We start from the raw sequence: 16,691 nt of genomic DNA on the forward strand, positions 1-16,691 counted from the left end.
ACTGCATTTGCTTCAGTATCTGAGGAGTCGCGAATGTTGCTGAACATTGTGCAATCATCAGTAAACATCCCCACTTCTGACTTTATGATGGAAGGAAGGTCATTGATGAAGCAACTGAAGATGGTTGGGCCGAGGACACTACCCTGAGGAACTCCTGCAGTGATGTTCTGGAACTGAGATGACTGACCTCCAACAATCACAACCATTTTCCTTTGTGCAAGGTATGACTCCAACCACTGGCGAGCTTTCCGCCTGATTCCTATTGACTCCAGTTTTGCTAGGGCTCCTTGATGCCACATTACCGTTTGATGACTGTTTGAGGTAGAGCATGTTCTGCAACCATCTTGCATACAAATGGTTTTTTTGTGAAGGGTGCACTGTTTCTTATAATTCATTCATCTCTTCCTATGCCAAGCACATCTGTGCATGATAGTAAGCTGCTCTCAGACCTATCCAATTCAACTCCAAAACTGGCCATGAGGAATGAATCACAGGAAGGGGAGGTTTAATTACATTTTTATACTTTCCTGCATCAATGTATTTGAGTTCCACCTGGTGCTTAAGGTCAGAAATACAGTGATGTATGAGGAAAGGGGAAAAGCTAAAGGCAAGGAATGGCTTGCATTTATATAGTTCCTTATTACTCATTAAAGCACTTTCATGCCGAGGATTATTTTTGGAATGCATATAGCAAGATCCCCAAAAAAGCAATGAGATGAATGACTAGTAATTCTCTTTGTGGTGGTGGGTTTAGAGAAGAGATATTGCCCAGGAGCTCTGATCTTTAAATAATAGCATGAGATCTTTATGATCCACCTGAATGAACATCATTTTGTTACTGACGTATTGCCGTCCTTTTTTTTTGGAATGTCAACCTAGGTTTTGTGCTTAAAGCCTGGAATGGAGCTTGAACCTACACATTACTGACTCACAAGTGAAGTAATCAGGCCAGGATCACACAAATATGGTTCATTGTACAGTAACAGCATTTTGTGGTGCCCTATATTTGTGGCCAATATGGTACATGGTACATATCTGTATTTAGTAGGTCTCCAAATGGCCATCCTAGACAGAATATGGAGGTACTGTCCATTAAATAATGCTCTTATAATCTTGTTCTCGCAGCACAATTTTTGAAGCTTAATTTAACCCATTAATTCAATAGTCACACAACATATTTCACATCCTCCTTGGATAGTGTAGTGGTTCCCAAGGACGCAGGACTGCAAATGTTACACCCCTGTTTAAAAAAGAGGCAAGGGATAAACACGATAAGTATTGGTCAACTGGTCTAATATCAGTGGGCGGAAAATTGCTGGAAACAATTGCCAAGGACAAAATTAATTCTCACTTTGAGAAATATTGATTGATAAGGGCCAGCCACATGGATTTATTAAAGGCAAATCATATCTGACGATGATAAAAACAGAGATACCGGAACTACCCAGCAGGTCTGGCAGCATCTGTGGAGAGAGAAACAAAGTTAGAGTTTCAGGTGGATAACCTCTCATCAGACCACTTCAGGTGGAAGGTCATCAACCACAAAAGCCAAAAATTCTTTGAAGTTATAACAGAGAGGATTGATGAATAGTTGCTGTATATATAGACTTTCAAAAGGCATTTGATAAAATACTTCATTACAAACTTATTTGGAGAATGGACGCATATTTTATTAAAGGGGCAGTGTCAAGTTGGTTACAAAATTGTCTCAGGGATGGGAGGCAGAGAGTTGCTTTTCTGACTGGAGAGAAGTATGAAATGGGGTCCCCCAGGGGTTGCTATTGAGAGAAATTTGTGGATGAAACAGACTTCGCAACATTGTAAAGAACGAACATGATAGTAACAGATTTCAGGAAGACATAGACAGAATGGCAAAATGGGCAGACACATGGCAAATGTAATTCAATGTGGATAATGTGAAGTGATGTACTTTGGAAGGAACACCAATGGAGAGGCAGTTTAATCTAAATAGTACGATATTGCAGGGTGCAAGAGCAGAGGGACCTGGACGTGCGTATTCACAAATCTTTGAAGGTGGTAGGATAAGTTGATAAGGCAGTTAAAAAAGAATATAGGATACTCGGCTTTGTAAATAGGAACATAGAAACATAGATTGTTTTCTATCAGAAAGAGACCATTTGGCCATTCAGTCTGCATGGTGTTTTCAAAAAACAACCTAGTTAGTCCCGCTTCCCTGCTCTTTCCCCATATCCTTGCAATTTTGATATTTCAGCCATCAGAAAAGGTTTCACTTTATTTACTGCATTTAAATCCTTCATGATTTTAAACACTTCTCAAATCTCTTTAGTCTTCCATACTCCTGTACACCAACCCTTTTGCAATTAAGGCCTCATACTATTTGCCTTCCTATATGCCTGCTGTGCCTGCATGTTAACTTTCTGTTAATTTTTTTTCCTTTATTTAATCATGGAATATGGGCATCATTAGCAAGGTCAGCATTTATTGCCCATCCATAACCACCCTTAACTGATTGATTTGCTAGGCCATTTCAGTGGAGAGTTAGGAGTCAAGCATATGGTTGAATCAGATTCCATAGGAACTTCTAAAAGGCAATAGGAAACGTACTTGAAGAGGACTAATTTGCAAGGTTAAGGGCAAAAAGTGAGATTGGGACACTCTTCCAAAGAGCTAGCACAGGCATGATGGACCAATTGGCTCATTCAGTGCTGTAAAATTCTATAACTCGATCCTGTATTATATCCCATTTTACATGGCACCACATGTTGACATTCTTCCCATCCATTAACCATTAGTGTTTGCAAAAGACATTAACTCCTTCTTTCTTGGTTTGCTTACAAGGGAATGGAGCCATAATCTGACTCTCTAAATTCCATACTAGATAAAGCAAATAGGTTGGAATTGCTCCAGCGAATCTTTCAGGTAATGCTAACTAGTATACACGGTGACTAATTTTAACTTAATTTTAACTGGACAAACTGTCCAATCTATTTAATCAGCTTGTACCAATGATACCAGACTTCAATGATGATTATTTAAAGAGCTTGGAAAATTTTAGAACCTACAGGAAACTAAATCTATGAATATAGGTATATAATTTACATGAATTTCAAAAGGCATTTGATAAAGTTTCACCTGTATGGTATTCTAAAGATGATCCAAACTCATTAATGACAAATTAGCTAGCTGATTGAAAGCTTGCAAAGAAAGGCATAAAGTAATAATAAATTAAAGGTTTTATCTGGGACAGTGTCTAATGGCAATCTCCAGGGATCTGTTTTACGCTACTTCTTATTAGCAGGGCATTTCTAATTATATATATGTAAAACGTGCTGACAGCACCCTGCTTTGTGGCCCAGAAACTACTACAAGAGAGATTCAAAGGAATTTGGCACAAAGGAATACAAGTTGTATTTTAAAGTAGATAAACATTGGAACAGGAAATGTGAATGGATGCCTGTTAACCAAAGTTAAAAAGAAATGGATTTTGTTGTGAATATTTTCCCTTTATTGAAAATATCTTGCTAATTTAAAGCCATTATTAATAAAGGGTCTTCAACAGTAATCAAGACAATTCTTGAATGTGTTTCAATAGTTGATTGCCTCCCTTAGGTGACTAGAGGTGTTAAATAGGATTCATGATGGAGCAAATTACAGATGGTCTGCAGACGGAACAGATTTAATGGGCTAATTTCTTATTTCTCATTCCATTCCTTCCCTACTGTTATATGTGTATTTGTGTTCATCCAGAGATTTGTACAACTGATTTTCAGCCACTTGACCACTTTGCACTGATAACTATTAAAGGGCAAGGAATGTCTGAGGAAATATTTTTTATGCAAAGTACCCCCACTTTGTAAGGTGAAATAAGTGTATTCATAAAAATGTAAAAACTAGAAGTAATATAATCTTTATTTCCAATGAAAACCAACAAGATAAGGTTGTCTTGCAACTAAACTCCCTCAGTAATAGTTGCTAGCTGAAACATACCGCAGGGACTCCACTTAATGGGATGAAGGCTGTACCTTTGAATTGGCCTTAAAAACCAATCTGGAGTTTCTTAACTCAGGAAAAAGAATTACCTTTGAGTACACAAACAGTAGGAATCTTTTTTCAAGCCCAGACAGCTCCAAATTTATCAATTAATGTTATGGTGCTGCTCTGTGAGGGATGTGGAATATCAAGTCAGCGATGACACCAGTACAGCCTAGGAACAAAGACATCTGATTTGGCAGCTTCCCATTATAGGCAAATATCAAAGCTCCAGCTCAATATCTATTTTTACATCTAATATCGTGCTCCAAAACTAGCTGCGCCTCTAAGCTGTTCCAAAAGAGCTACAGTGCTGGCATCTACCCGACACTGTGGAATTTAAAATTATTTTATTCATTCACGGGATGTGGGCTTCGCTGGCTGGGCCAGCATTTATTGCCCATCCCTAGTTGCCCTTGAGAAGGTGGTGGTGAGCTGCCTTCTTGAACCGCTGCAGTCCATATGGTGTAGGTACACCCATGGTGCTGTTAGCATTGTCCAGGTATAAACTGTTCACAAAAAGCAGTGCTATCAAGTGACACTTACTCAAAGTGTCATACCTGGTTGACATACCTGGTCACTAATGCTCAGTTTGGGTTCTGTCAGGACTACTCAGCATCAGACTTCTATACAGCCTTCTAAACATGGAAAAAATAGCTGATTTAAGAAGCGAGGTGAAAGTGACTGCCCTTGATATCAAAGCAACACTTGACCAATGTAGCATCAAGGAGCCCCAGTAATATGGAAGTCAATAGGAATCAGGGGGAAAACTCCCTACTGGCTGGAATCATAACTGGCACAAAAGGAGATGGTTATAGTTGTTGGAGGCCAATCATCTCAAACACAGGCGATCTTTGCAGGAGTTACTCAGAACAGTAACTTGGGCCCAACCTTCTTCAGCTACTTCATCAATGACCTTTCCTCTATTAAAAGGCCAGAAGTGGAAATGTTCGCTGATGATTGCATGATGCTCAGTGCCATTCCTAACTCCGCAGCTGCTGAAGCAGTCTGTGCCCACATGCAGCAAGACCTGGACAATATTCAAGCTTAGGGTGATAAGTGGCAAAATATTTGGGTCACACACGTGTCAGACAATGACCATGGCAAACAGGAGGGAGTTTAAGTAGCTCCCCTTATTATTCAACAGGATTATCATTGCTGAATCCCTCACCATCTACATCCTAGGAGTTACCATTAACCAGAAACTTAGTTGACTGGTCACATGGATACTGTGACAACTAGGGCAAGTAAGAGGCTGTAAATTCTGCAGTGGGTAACATACCTCCTGAACCCTAACATTTTTCAAGCACTTGTAAAACACAAGTCAAAAGTGTGATAGACCACTTTCTACTTGCCTGGATGTGTGTGTCTCCAACAACACTCATGAAACTTGACGCCATCCAGGATAAAGCAAGCTGCTTGATCACTGCCTTAAACATTCACTCCGTCCACCACCAGGCACAGTGGCAGCAGTGTGCACCATCTACAAGGGGTAGCAACTCACCAAAGTTCCATCAACAGCATTTTTTAAGAGTGGCACAGGCATGGTGGGTCAAATGGCCTCTGTTGTACTGTTCTATGAGCATTCTATGTAGTGGCCACTACTCCAATATTAAAAGCATTGTTGTGCTGTTTATCTTAGGTCTGGTTGTCCAGAGGAATTGATATACTATTTTCCACATCAGTGATTATCACCTTCTCCATCGTCTTTCCCCCAGGAAATAGTTAATCAGATACAGTTTTATTGATAATACAGTAACGTTGACTTGTTGCCCTTGGAGTATGCTATCGTAAACTCTTTGGTTGGGTTTAAGATCAAAATCCACATTGTTGCTTGTGATCAAGCTTAAAGTTAGGTGGGTTTATAATACAGAACTAGGTTGTTTTATTTTTATTCTTCAGAAATAGTAGCTAATGAAATTCTCTAAAATGGATAGGTGCCGATTTTAAAAACAAAACTGATCACTCAGCAGAGAATCCAAAGGCGTAGAATATAATCTCAATCATTGACAAGTCCAGAAAAATACTTGATATAGTCTCAAATCTTCACTTGACATTTGTGAGGTGGCAAATGAACATTCTTCCTCTGTACTAATGGAGATATCTAAATTAGAAGATATTTCATAGAAAACACAGGGCTAAATTGAGGTGACTAAAATCTGCACAGCAAAGATTAGATGTAGGATTTGATTGTATTAGGTTTCAAAATTTACTGGAGCACATCCCATGCTGTCATAACAAACCTTTGCAGCCCTTGTTCCATAACCTTATAAAGGAGAGTATTGATGATCTCAGTTAATTTTTCCAAAAGTAAGAACCAATCTCTGTCAAGAGCCTGGTGTGAGCTTCAGGCAGAAGAAAAGTTCCTAGTTTGAAGGCCTGTCCATTCCTTAACCAATCCTTGGAGCCACAGCTTTCTATCCTTATTTCAATGTCAGTAGCCAGAGCAGAAGTGAAGCTTTGGGCTGTTATAGGACAACTGTTAATGAAAAATGAAGTCCCAGCCAAGTTAGCTTATTTACAAGACAGGTGCTGAGTTTACAAAAGGAAATAGTGAATTTAATAATATTAGTTCTATTCCTGGTGTATACTAAAGCTCGTTTAAACAAATGTGTTTAAATGGATTTAATCCAAACTTGCACTCAGTTTGAAAATTCATGGACACAGTCATTACTGCATCATCTCCAATCAAAGCTAGTCTCATATCTCAAATTTTCATTTTGAATTTATAGTACTTTTCAAGAATGCATACCTATACATTCATCCCCCAACCCCCAAAAGCTATACACATTATGCAGTATTTGATTATCCATATATACTTAAAGTTCTGTGTGAGTGAATCAAACTTTACTTTCAGGCCAGCAAGAAAATTTATGAACAAAGAGCCAATCATCATCCTAAATATTTCTATGATAGTCAGGTGATCCTAGTTTCCCAACAGTTCAGAAGAACAGATGACAAATGGTTTTAATTTCAATCTTACAAATGATGTCCTGATCCAGGTCTTTATTTCATCCTTTGTCTCGTCCAGCGCCTTAACAAAACACTCTTTGTCTTCCTTTCAGGTGTGAAAAATTGCAAGCTTCAACAACTCATAGGTACCAACACTACTCTGGATCTTTCTTCTCCTTCACTTTCCTCTGACCCCTCCTCCCTTCTTTCACTCTCACCCTCCAATCTTCGCCTTTCTGACCCTGAATGATCTGTCTTTTGAAGAGGCCTCAGGTTCTTCTCCTTATGCCCCTGCCTCAATGAATTTTGACCTCAGCATGATGCTTTCGCCTCTGCACCCACTTCTTTGGCCAAGTGCCCTCTCCCCACACGGTGGGCCCTTTTACCTGTCTCCAGTATTTTCCATCCATCTGGACCCCTTCCTCTAACCTCTTCCCATCTCTAAATCGTTTCATTTGAGAATCGCTGGCATGACATCGTCCATCTCAATCTCTCTGCTCCCCTCACTCATTCTACTCGGTCTCCCCCTGAACTTGCTGCATTCTGTTCTCTCAGATCCTCTTCTTTTTGGCAGTCCCTCAGCATTGAGGACGATTTACTTCCACTCAGTTCAATCAGTTCTGAGATGGCTGATAAGTCCAAGGCATGTTCTGCAGATTCTGCAACAACAGAGCAGTTGGTGCTTGAAGGGCTAGTTCTTTGGAGGTTGGTGTGCTCTCTCCAACGCCTCAAGTTCAACCATCTGTGGTTGTGTCTCGGTGTGTTTGGTTTCCAGTTATGTGAATGTTCTCCATTTTTGGTGGTCACAAGCCAGATTCTCCCATGAGTTGGTGGGATGTTTGACCTCCTCAGGGGCACTTTCAGGACATCCCTAATGCGCTTTGTGTTCTCCTAGGGATCTCCTGCCATGACTGAGTTCTAGTAGAATGATTGCTTTTGCTGTCAGCAATTTGTTGGTGTCAGGCATACGAATGACATGCCCTGCCCTGGTTTTGGAATGATTAGCATCGCAATGCTGGGCACATTATCTTGGGATAGGACACTGCTATTGGACCATCTTTCTTGCCCCAGGTTTGGAGGATCCAGCAAAGCCACCACTGATAGTGCTTTTGGGTGCCTACTGTAGGTTGTCCAAGTCTCTGAAGCAAAGAAGAGCAAGGGAATCACTGCTGTATGGTAAATCTTGACCTTAGTTTCGGGTTTGAGATCCTGGTCCTTGAATACCTCTTTCTCTCAGTCAACTGAATACTGAATTAGCATGTTGGAAGCAATGATGAATTTTATCCTCTATGCCTGCCAGGTCCAACCCCAGCATTATCAAAAAAATCTGCTGTCAAGGGTGTTGTCTAGCATGCCTATCTCTACCTAGCAGAGGCCAAATGTGGACATCTAACATTCCTCCTATCGCCCCCTGGACCATGAACATCAAACCAGTGTTTCCAGGACTGACCCTGACCTGGAGATCTTACTTCCATGGCCTCTAACTCACAGACCCCATATCTGAATAGCTCGTTCCTACCTTTTTCCCAAAATCCACAAACAAGACTGTGCTGGTAGACCCATTATTTCAGCATGTTCCTATTCCATTGAACTGATTTCTTCCTATCCTGAATTTATTTTTCTCATCTTGTCCAGTCTCTTCCCATCTACTCCATTGTACTAATTTCTCCATCCCCATCGTATCTGTCAGGAGGCAATACAACCTTCCATACGAGCACTTCTGAAGTGGCTTCCTTTTTCCTCGACTGAGGATTCCCTCACCACCCACCCCACCCTGCCATGGTCCACAGGGCCCACAACTGTGTCCATTCTGTTTCACACACCTGCTCCTTCCTTCCCCTCCTGCCTGGAACTATATTGTTCCCTTTGCCTTGACCTTTCATCCCAACTGCTATTGAATTAAATGGATCACCCTTTCCCATTCTCAGCATGATGCCACCATCAAGCCCATCTTCCCCTCTTCTTTCAGCACTGTGAAGGGACTGTTCACTCCTAAAGATCTTGGTCCACTCCTCACACCCTCCCTTTACTTCGGCAATATTCCATGCAAGTGCAGCATATGTAATATCTGCCCTTTTACCTCCTTACTTCTCACTGTTCATAGCCCCAAACGCTCCTCCCAGGTGAAAATGTGACTTACATGTACTTCTTTCAATTTTTTCTTCTTTATTCTTTCATGGGATGTGGGCACCACTGACAAGGTTTTTTGTTGCCCATCCCTAATTGCACTTGAATTTAGTAGCTTCTTAGGCTATTTCAGAGAAGAGTGATCCACATTGCTGTGGGTTTGGAGTCACATGTAGGCCAGACCAGGTAAAGATGGCAGATTTCCTTCCTAAAAGACATTAGTGAACCAGATGGGTTTTTAGGACAATCAAAGATAGTTTCACGGTCAGCATTACTGAGACTCAGATATTCCTGATTTATTAACTGAATTCAAATTCCAACAGCTGCCTTGGTGGGATTTGAACCAATGTCCCCACAGCATTAGCCTGGGTCTCTGGATTACTAGCTCAGCAACATTACCACACTGCCACTGTCTCCCCACTATATACTGTATGTGGTCTCCTCTAAACTGGGTGGACCAAATGCTGACTGGGTGATTGCTTTGTCCATTCAGTCTGTAAGTTTCCTGAGTTTCAAGTTAGCTGTCTAATTCTTCACCCCACTCCAACCTTTCAATCCTCACTTGCTGCAGTCTTCCAATCAAGCTCATATGCAAGCTTGAGGAACTGCACCTCATCTTTCAACTAGGCACATTACAGCCTTCTGGACACCAACACTGATCTCATCAATTTTAGATCGTAACCCCTGCCCCATTTTGTTTTACTTTCTCCTCTCATTTACTTTGTTTTCAAATGGCAGCTTTACAGGATCCTGTCATTCACAACTCCTCCATACATAAAGAAAGCAAAATTCTGTAGATGCTAGAAATCAGAAATTTTAAAAAAATGAAAGATCACAACCTGAAACGTTAATTGTTTTTCTCCACAGATGCTGTCAGATCTGCTAAGCATTTCCAGCATTTTGTTTTTATTTCTCTGTACACATCTTTTATTTACTTGTTCCCATTTCCTTTGCCCTTGCACATGACCCTTGTGACTTTTAATCTTTCCTGCACTCCAACCTATTCCAGACCTTCACTTTTGTTCTTTTCCCCACACTCCCCCCTACTTTGCTCAAAACCTATTACATTTTCAACTTCTTTCGCTTCTGATGAAAGGTCACAGACCTGAAACGTTAACTCTGTTTCTCTCTCTGCAGATGCTGCCAGACCTGCTGAGTGTTTCCAGCATCTTCTGTATGTAGTTCAGATTTCCTGCACCCACAGTATCCTGGTTTTGTTATATATGTGAATGATATCTTGTCCAGTGCAATGAAATTAGAATGTGCTCCTGAAGTACATGGCAAATTTGACGTGCTCATGGAAACAAAGGTTCTCCCTTTCTTTAACTATGTGATGAAAGTAACATGCCCTAATATGCAATCTAATTTTCTATGAGACAACTATTTGTGGGATCTGTGTAAAACGTTTGACAATTTACTTATATCACTACACTTTCCAATTTTAAAATAAAGAGCAACATCAGTGGGCTGGAATAATTACCTCTGAGCACTCTGTGTCTGTCATAGGCAAATGCCTAGCGTTCGTTTGACATTCACTCAAAATGTCATCATGTGTTTCTAGTCTCAACCATTTAGGGATCAGTACAGAACTGCAACACACTACTCCATCACAATGCATTGCTCCACTGCACTGTTGATGTTTGCTGACATTCACTGTGCAATTAGAGAGATCTTAGAGGTGGCAAAAGCATGAATAAGGATTTCACTGGTGGTAGCTAAGGGCTGATGGAGCTCCAGGAGGTGAAAGTAAGCAATGCTGCTAACAAATAGGATGTAGTGTTTGAAGTTCAGTTGTAGGTTGAGTAGAATGCCGTGCTTTTCCCGACCTAACACAAATGTGGGACTATCACAGCAACAGTGGTGTAAGGTTGCAGCTGAGTGTCGCATTCTCAGGGAAACCAGGAGTAGTCAATAAATGCAACCTGGTCAGCATTGCCAACATCGTGAAAACTAATTAAATAAAAGCACTTTACTGACAAACACAGTCAGGCCAACTCTAGTTTTCCTCTTTATTTTTCAGGAGACTCCATGTACAAAACCTGATGTGGAAATAACATTTTGCAGTTTGTTACAAAAATGTAAAATTTAGAGAATGATTCCAAAAAGAAATAAATTACTAAGGCTACATACACACACGCAATTGTTAGTGTCTATCATGCACCTATTCAATTGAAGTAGATAAAAATTCAGTAACTCCAAATAATGACCCTAAAATTCACAAATTCTGTTTCAGTACAAGGTGCAGAAGCTGGTGGTTAGTCCTTGGCTCTGTTACAAGGATATTCAATAGAAATCATTTAAAAATCAGTTCCTGTATAAAATTAGGGTGTGTACAGTAGTTACATAGTGACACTTCAATAACACTTTCACAAGACTAGAAACCTCACAAGTGAGTTTACCAATCAATCTTACAGCAATGACTTTGGCTGCCAAAATTCTATAGGATGTCGTTTCCAACTTTTTTTTGCTTTACTGTGACAGTGACAATGTTGTGTATACGTTGCATTTTACATTCATAGAGATCACAATGTAATCAAGTTGCATAACACAAATAAATATTTGTGGTGATATCGCTGCTAATCAGGGTGGCCAGCTTCTTGTGCTCAAACATTCTGACCCTTGCAGATTATAAACAGAATAAAAAACTGTGTACAGCAGATTCTAATTGCTTTGTATGATATGGAATGCAATATCTAAATGATTTAGCTTTGCAATCTGTCAATCTCTGGCACTGCCAGTAAATTCCTACTAAAATAGGAGCTTTTCTCTCAAGGAAACACCAGTAAGATTGTGACTTACCGTTCAACAAATTATAGCTGGTGTTTCCTATTAAATACTCTGTTTATTTCTTTTCATAGGGAAGTTATAAAGATGACCTGTTTACCCACTGATTCATAGGGTGGGATGCAGTAGGACTATCTTTGGCAATGGTGCTATGGTTCGAGTAAGTAGCACCCTCAAATTCTCAAGGGGGTGATTAGTAAATGAACAGCACAACAGGAAAATGAAAGAAAAAGCAGCAGCACAGGTATCAAAGACTGTGCAATGCAGATTGTGTTCCTTCAGGGATCACACTCAGTTAGACACCTGTATGCCTGAAGATGGTTAATATGTTATCGGGTTCCTGAAGATTTCCAGCAGAACTAGGACATTTAATCTTGTGCCACATAGGTCCCAATACAGAAGTTAATTTACTTGAAATGTACACCATAAAAAAATCTATCAAATTAAGCAGTTGGACCCACAGTGCTTTTTCATGAAATGTTTAGCCAGCATGTGTCTGTTTAAACTTGTGGTTATATTTTGTGTGGTAAGTATAAGACCAATTTAATCAACAATCTGTTCAGAGGAATGCTATATGAAATTTGAGGTAGTGATGGCAGAGATTATATATAAAGAAGTGCATCCACCTGGTAACAGAACAGCTACTCAGCAATTACACAGCTTCTGTCATTAAAGTTTATGAGCCTGTGTGTGCACAAATATTGTTCCAGTCGTATTGTACTCCACTAGAGGGAACAGAGGATGACTCAACAATTCTTTAAGGCTATATCTGGCAGGCAAGTCCTCTTCTGCTATAACAAGATCAGCCTATACCTATTTTAAAGATATTGTGCCTAGCTCCTATGGAGAGATCTTTTGGTCACAGGCAATGCACATTCAATGCAATTACATTCCAGACAAGTGATGCAACAAGACATTGCATTAATTTTGCAGGCTACTTAACCAGTTTTTTTTCCATCCCTGTACTTTGTCCTCCATTTTCACTCCAATTGTGCAAGTTGGGGCTCTAAAATGTACTAATGTGGCCACATATTTCTCCACACAGCTGTTATGGATTTCTTTATGGTCACTGACAATGCTATCTTGCAACTGACTACATAGTAGAAGCATGAATTAATCAATGTCAGAACTAATTTCCATCCCAAAAGGGAGTATTTAGCTTTCATGTGATTCATCATCCAGTGGCCCAGTTCAACCAAATGACAGCCAGCCCCGATACAATTGACTCCTTAAATTGAAAGTATGCCTCAAGCTACTTGTTTGCTAGTCTTGTGGGTTTTACTTTGAATGCTGGCATTCTCTGTTGTACGAATTATTTTGCAATTAAAAAATATTAAAGAAAACGAAACAAGGAGACAGAAAGATGTCCTACATGATGCACCCCATCAATCAATACGTAAAAACCTTTAAATGCATCAAATAACTTGCAGGCAAAAATCAAAAGATACTAAAATTAAACAACAGAAATCAAAACCTTGCTGTAAGATCAATTAGTAAATTCATTGCTATAGAACATTTGACTTTGGGTAAAAACAAGCCAAAATCATTTGTGTTGCAACCTGTAAGTTTGGTGTTTAGAAGGTTGCTTGGCACGGTCTGATAAACACATTGGACAAATACTGTACTCTGCTCCTGATCTGATAAAACATTCTTTACAAGACATGTCAATTTAAAAAATTGCTTAAAACAAAGTTATCTGTTAAAAAATAAAATAGAAGATTCAAAGGCCACAACCGTTAAAAAAAAGTAAAAAAAAAAGTAAATTATTTCTCAGAATTCTTGACAGCAAAGATTTTTGTATAAAAATTCCTTAAGTGGGAGTGCAGTGCATTGCGGGCAAAAGGTGAGCCAGCATGGCACATTCTGCATTGCACTACAAGAGGTAAAAGTGTGAACAAAACAAATTATAGAGTCCTCAGTTAAAGAATGCAGTTCCTACTGGGCAGATCCCAAGATATTAAACAAAATGAAATGTGGAGTATTTTACATGCCAAGACCTTTCAGAAATACACGTCACTGATTTTTAGTGTGCACGATTTAAAAAACCACATGAAAAACCAAATTAATGGTCACTCTTTGCTGTACTAATGTGCTCTAGTGTCCCAAACACGCATCTTAGTGTTTCTTTATTCAAGCACTTCCCAAGCCCTCTTAAAGTGATATAACAAATTATTTCCAATTTAGTGTTAGTTTTGGGGTGGGGGATGGGTTGAAAGAGAAGTTCTTCCCTATCTTTACATTACCTGCCTAAGGTAATACATCTACATAAACTCCACATATTGGATAAAACACTATCTATAACAATTGTAACAATGCTTACACTGTGCAAGTCTACATTTGTGAACCAAATCTTCCAAGCATATTATCTGGGAAAAGCTGGTTCTCTAAAACACTAGGACCGTAAAGATGGGATTTATCTACATCTTCATTTGCAGAACAGTTTGCTAGAAATCACCATCGATAGCTAGTGTCACCAGTCTTTTCAAACGAGGGCCCAAGTCTCTAGAAATACACATTGAGGGCTTCCAAAGAACTTTCTCCAGAGGGCAAGATGGTCTACATACAAAATAAGAGTCTCTAGAAACAAGTAGAAAGACAGTGCATTTCTCTCAATACAGAAAATGTTCAGGTTTCTAGAGGTCCATTGCTACAATGCTGGTATCTGGAAGCAGGCTGATACAGTCCTCATCAATCGGAGTAAAACAGGCAAGCCCATGATAGGTGGAGTACTTTTTCTTGAAGATTTATACCAGTAAGTTTTAGGTCTCCAGTATTTAGGAAAAAAATCTAAACATGGTCAAAAGATAACACCCTTCCCCATCCAAAGTGCAGTTGGATTATCTGACTGATCTGCCATGTGTGTCCTTGGCATGAACAGCTTACACTGATGTCTCAGACTGAAGGCGCAGCACAAACTTGTGAGATTTTGGGTCGATGAACTCCTCAGAGAGTTTGATGAACGGGATTTTTTTCACTACCACTATCAGGCTGAAGTCAAGACATTTCAGAGTGAAAACCAAGCCATCCTTCAGGCCATTGGTCACCGCCTCTTCGCTACTCAATGTCCATTGACTGGCCAACCATCTGTTCTTATCATACTGAAGGGTAGGTCCTGGGTTCAGATAACGCTCCAAAAAGGCCTATAAATAAAACAAGATACATGGAGGGGCTGGGGAAAGCTTTCAAATATACAAACAAAACCTTTATAACACAAACAATAAATCAGAGGAAAAGTGAAATGATGTCCCCCAAGCTTCTACAAAAAACAGAACATGTACATGAGAAGTTTTTAAACATAGCTCACCAAATCAATTCTAATTAATTCCCTAGTTTTGATAAACTTCAGTTATCAGAAATCTCATTAAATCTGAGAAAAGGCAGGTTTCAAACACCAAAAGAAACTAAAGAATTTAAAGTTTATAGTTAGCAATTTACTTTATAGACAAATGGTAATTTCAGTCATACTTTAATGGAATCTATTCCATACATATTAATACATTATATAGATTATTCTGCTGAATAAGGTTAAATTAAATTAAGACAGGAATTCTCTTAAGTACAGATTTTCACTTTCATTCCTTTTATTGGGTTAAATCCCAGACAAGAGCCAGTTATTCCATCTTGAGTTTATCCTCCCACCATACTGCTCTTTAGCTAGAGCTAGAAAGTGAAGCTCGACAGGTAATTAACTGAATACACTAGAAAGTGACTACTTGGTTTACAAGCTTCTCCATTTAAAACTATACAGCCTAGAAACAATTTGTTTTGCACAAATTATGAATTTCTGATGAGGGATTTATATTGTAAGCAAATTTTTCTGGGTGTGTTGATCTTGTTCTGATCAGCAACTATTTGAATCAACATCTTAACAGATTTTGAAATACCTTTGGTGTCATGTTGTTGGTAACACAGAACGCCAGGTGCTGTAGAATGCTCTCCATGGTGTGGTAGTGCTGCTGTCTGGTAGTTCGGAGATATTTCTGTAATGCTCTTGCCATTGAAGGAAAGATAGACTGTGCTGCATTCAAAGGGTCCATCACCTCTCCAGGAGCTTTCTGCTGTTCATCATCCTGAAGCCGCCTAATGTGGGTAAAAGCCTCCTCAACTGCTACCACCAACCTGAAGAAACACAAGACAAAGAGAAAGCAGGAATGATCAGTTTCCTGAATTTTTCCATTGAAGTTGCTGCTTTCTTCCATGCTTTATTCCTTTGAATGAAATGTAACAGAATGAACATCAACCATGTCTCATATACACACACTAGAAATTATGATCAGAATGTCAGGTTTAATCACTGGGGTGCTGTTTAAAATAACTGCTACGTACTGTCCAATAGCAAACACATTAAGAAATAATTAGGTTACCTACATGGTAGTTTTAGTTAAATGTTGTGCAGGCTCCCTTTTATCAGTGGAAGTAGAATGCTTTATATTCCCGGCCAAATAGTCTGCTTCCACAACTGGCATTTTTTTTTGTTGAAAAAAGGTCATCTTGGTTACAATTTATTCATTCTCATAAGTGACCAAAATGGTCTGTGTGTCTGAAGATAAAATTCTAGTTTGATGGGGCTCAAAATGGGCGTGATGGAATACAGCTCTGTATACACCCCACCCAATAGGGAAATCAAGTATTGTATAATGGGTAGCAGATCCACTATCATCCATTCTATGACATCCTTTGAAGTTGACTTCTACCCTCTTTGAGCAAAAATTATGCTGTGCATTGTCAGGAGTCTTTCTTTGCTGAATGCTGAGGAAAATGACCCCAAATGCAGGCAGGTTATGAAAACTGCATGAAATACACCTGGAATTGTTTTC

General features: G+C 39.4%; 1 protein-coding gene across 4 annotated transcripts in view; it reads right to left on the bottom strand.

Annotated features, from left to right (window-relative positions):
• Window positions 1–11,085: 11,085 nt before the first annotated feature.
• LOC121290683 (vang-like protein 1) overlaps window positions 11,086–16,691 on the bottom strand; it is a 47,116-nt gene continuing 41,510 nt past the window's right edge. For all 4 annotated transcript variants that reach the window (XM_041211465.1, XM_041211466.1, XM_041211468.1 and 1 more), the window contains 2 exons: window positions 15,759–15,993; window positions 11,086–15,014 (listed from right to left, as the gene is read on the bottom strand). In XM_041211465.1, coding sequence (XP_041067399.1) covers window positions 14,754–15,014; window positions 15,759–15,993 — 496 coding nt within the window. In that variant the 3' untranslated portion in view covers window positions 11,086–14,753. The remainder of the gene's footprint in view (window positions 15,015–15,758; window positions 15,994–16,691) is intronic.

This window comes from Carcharodon carcharias, chromosome 18, assembly GCF_017639515.1.
Source record: "Carcharodon carcharias isolate sCarCar2 chromosome 18, sCarCar2.pri, whole genome shotgun sequence".
NCBI classification, from domain to species: domain Eukaryota; kingdom Metazoa; phylum Chordata; class Chondrichthyes; order Lamniformes; family Lamnidae; genus Carcharodon; species Carcharodon carcharias.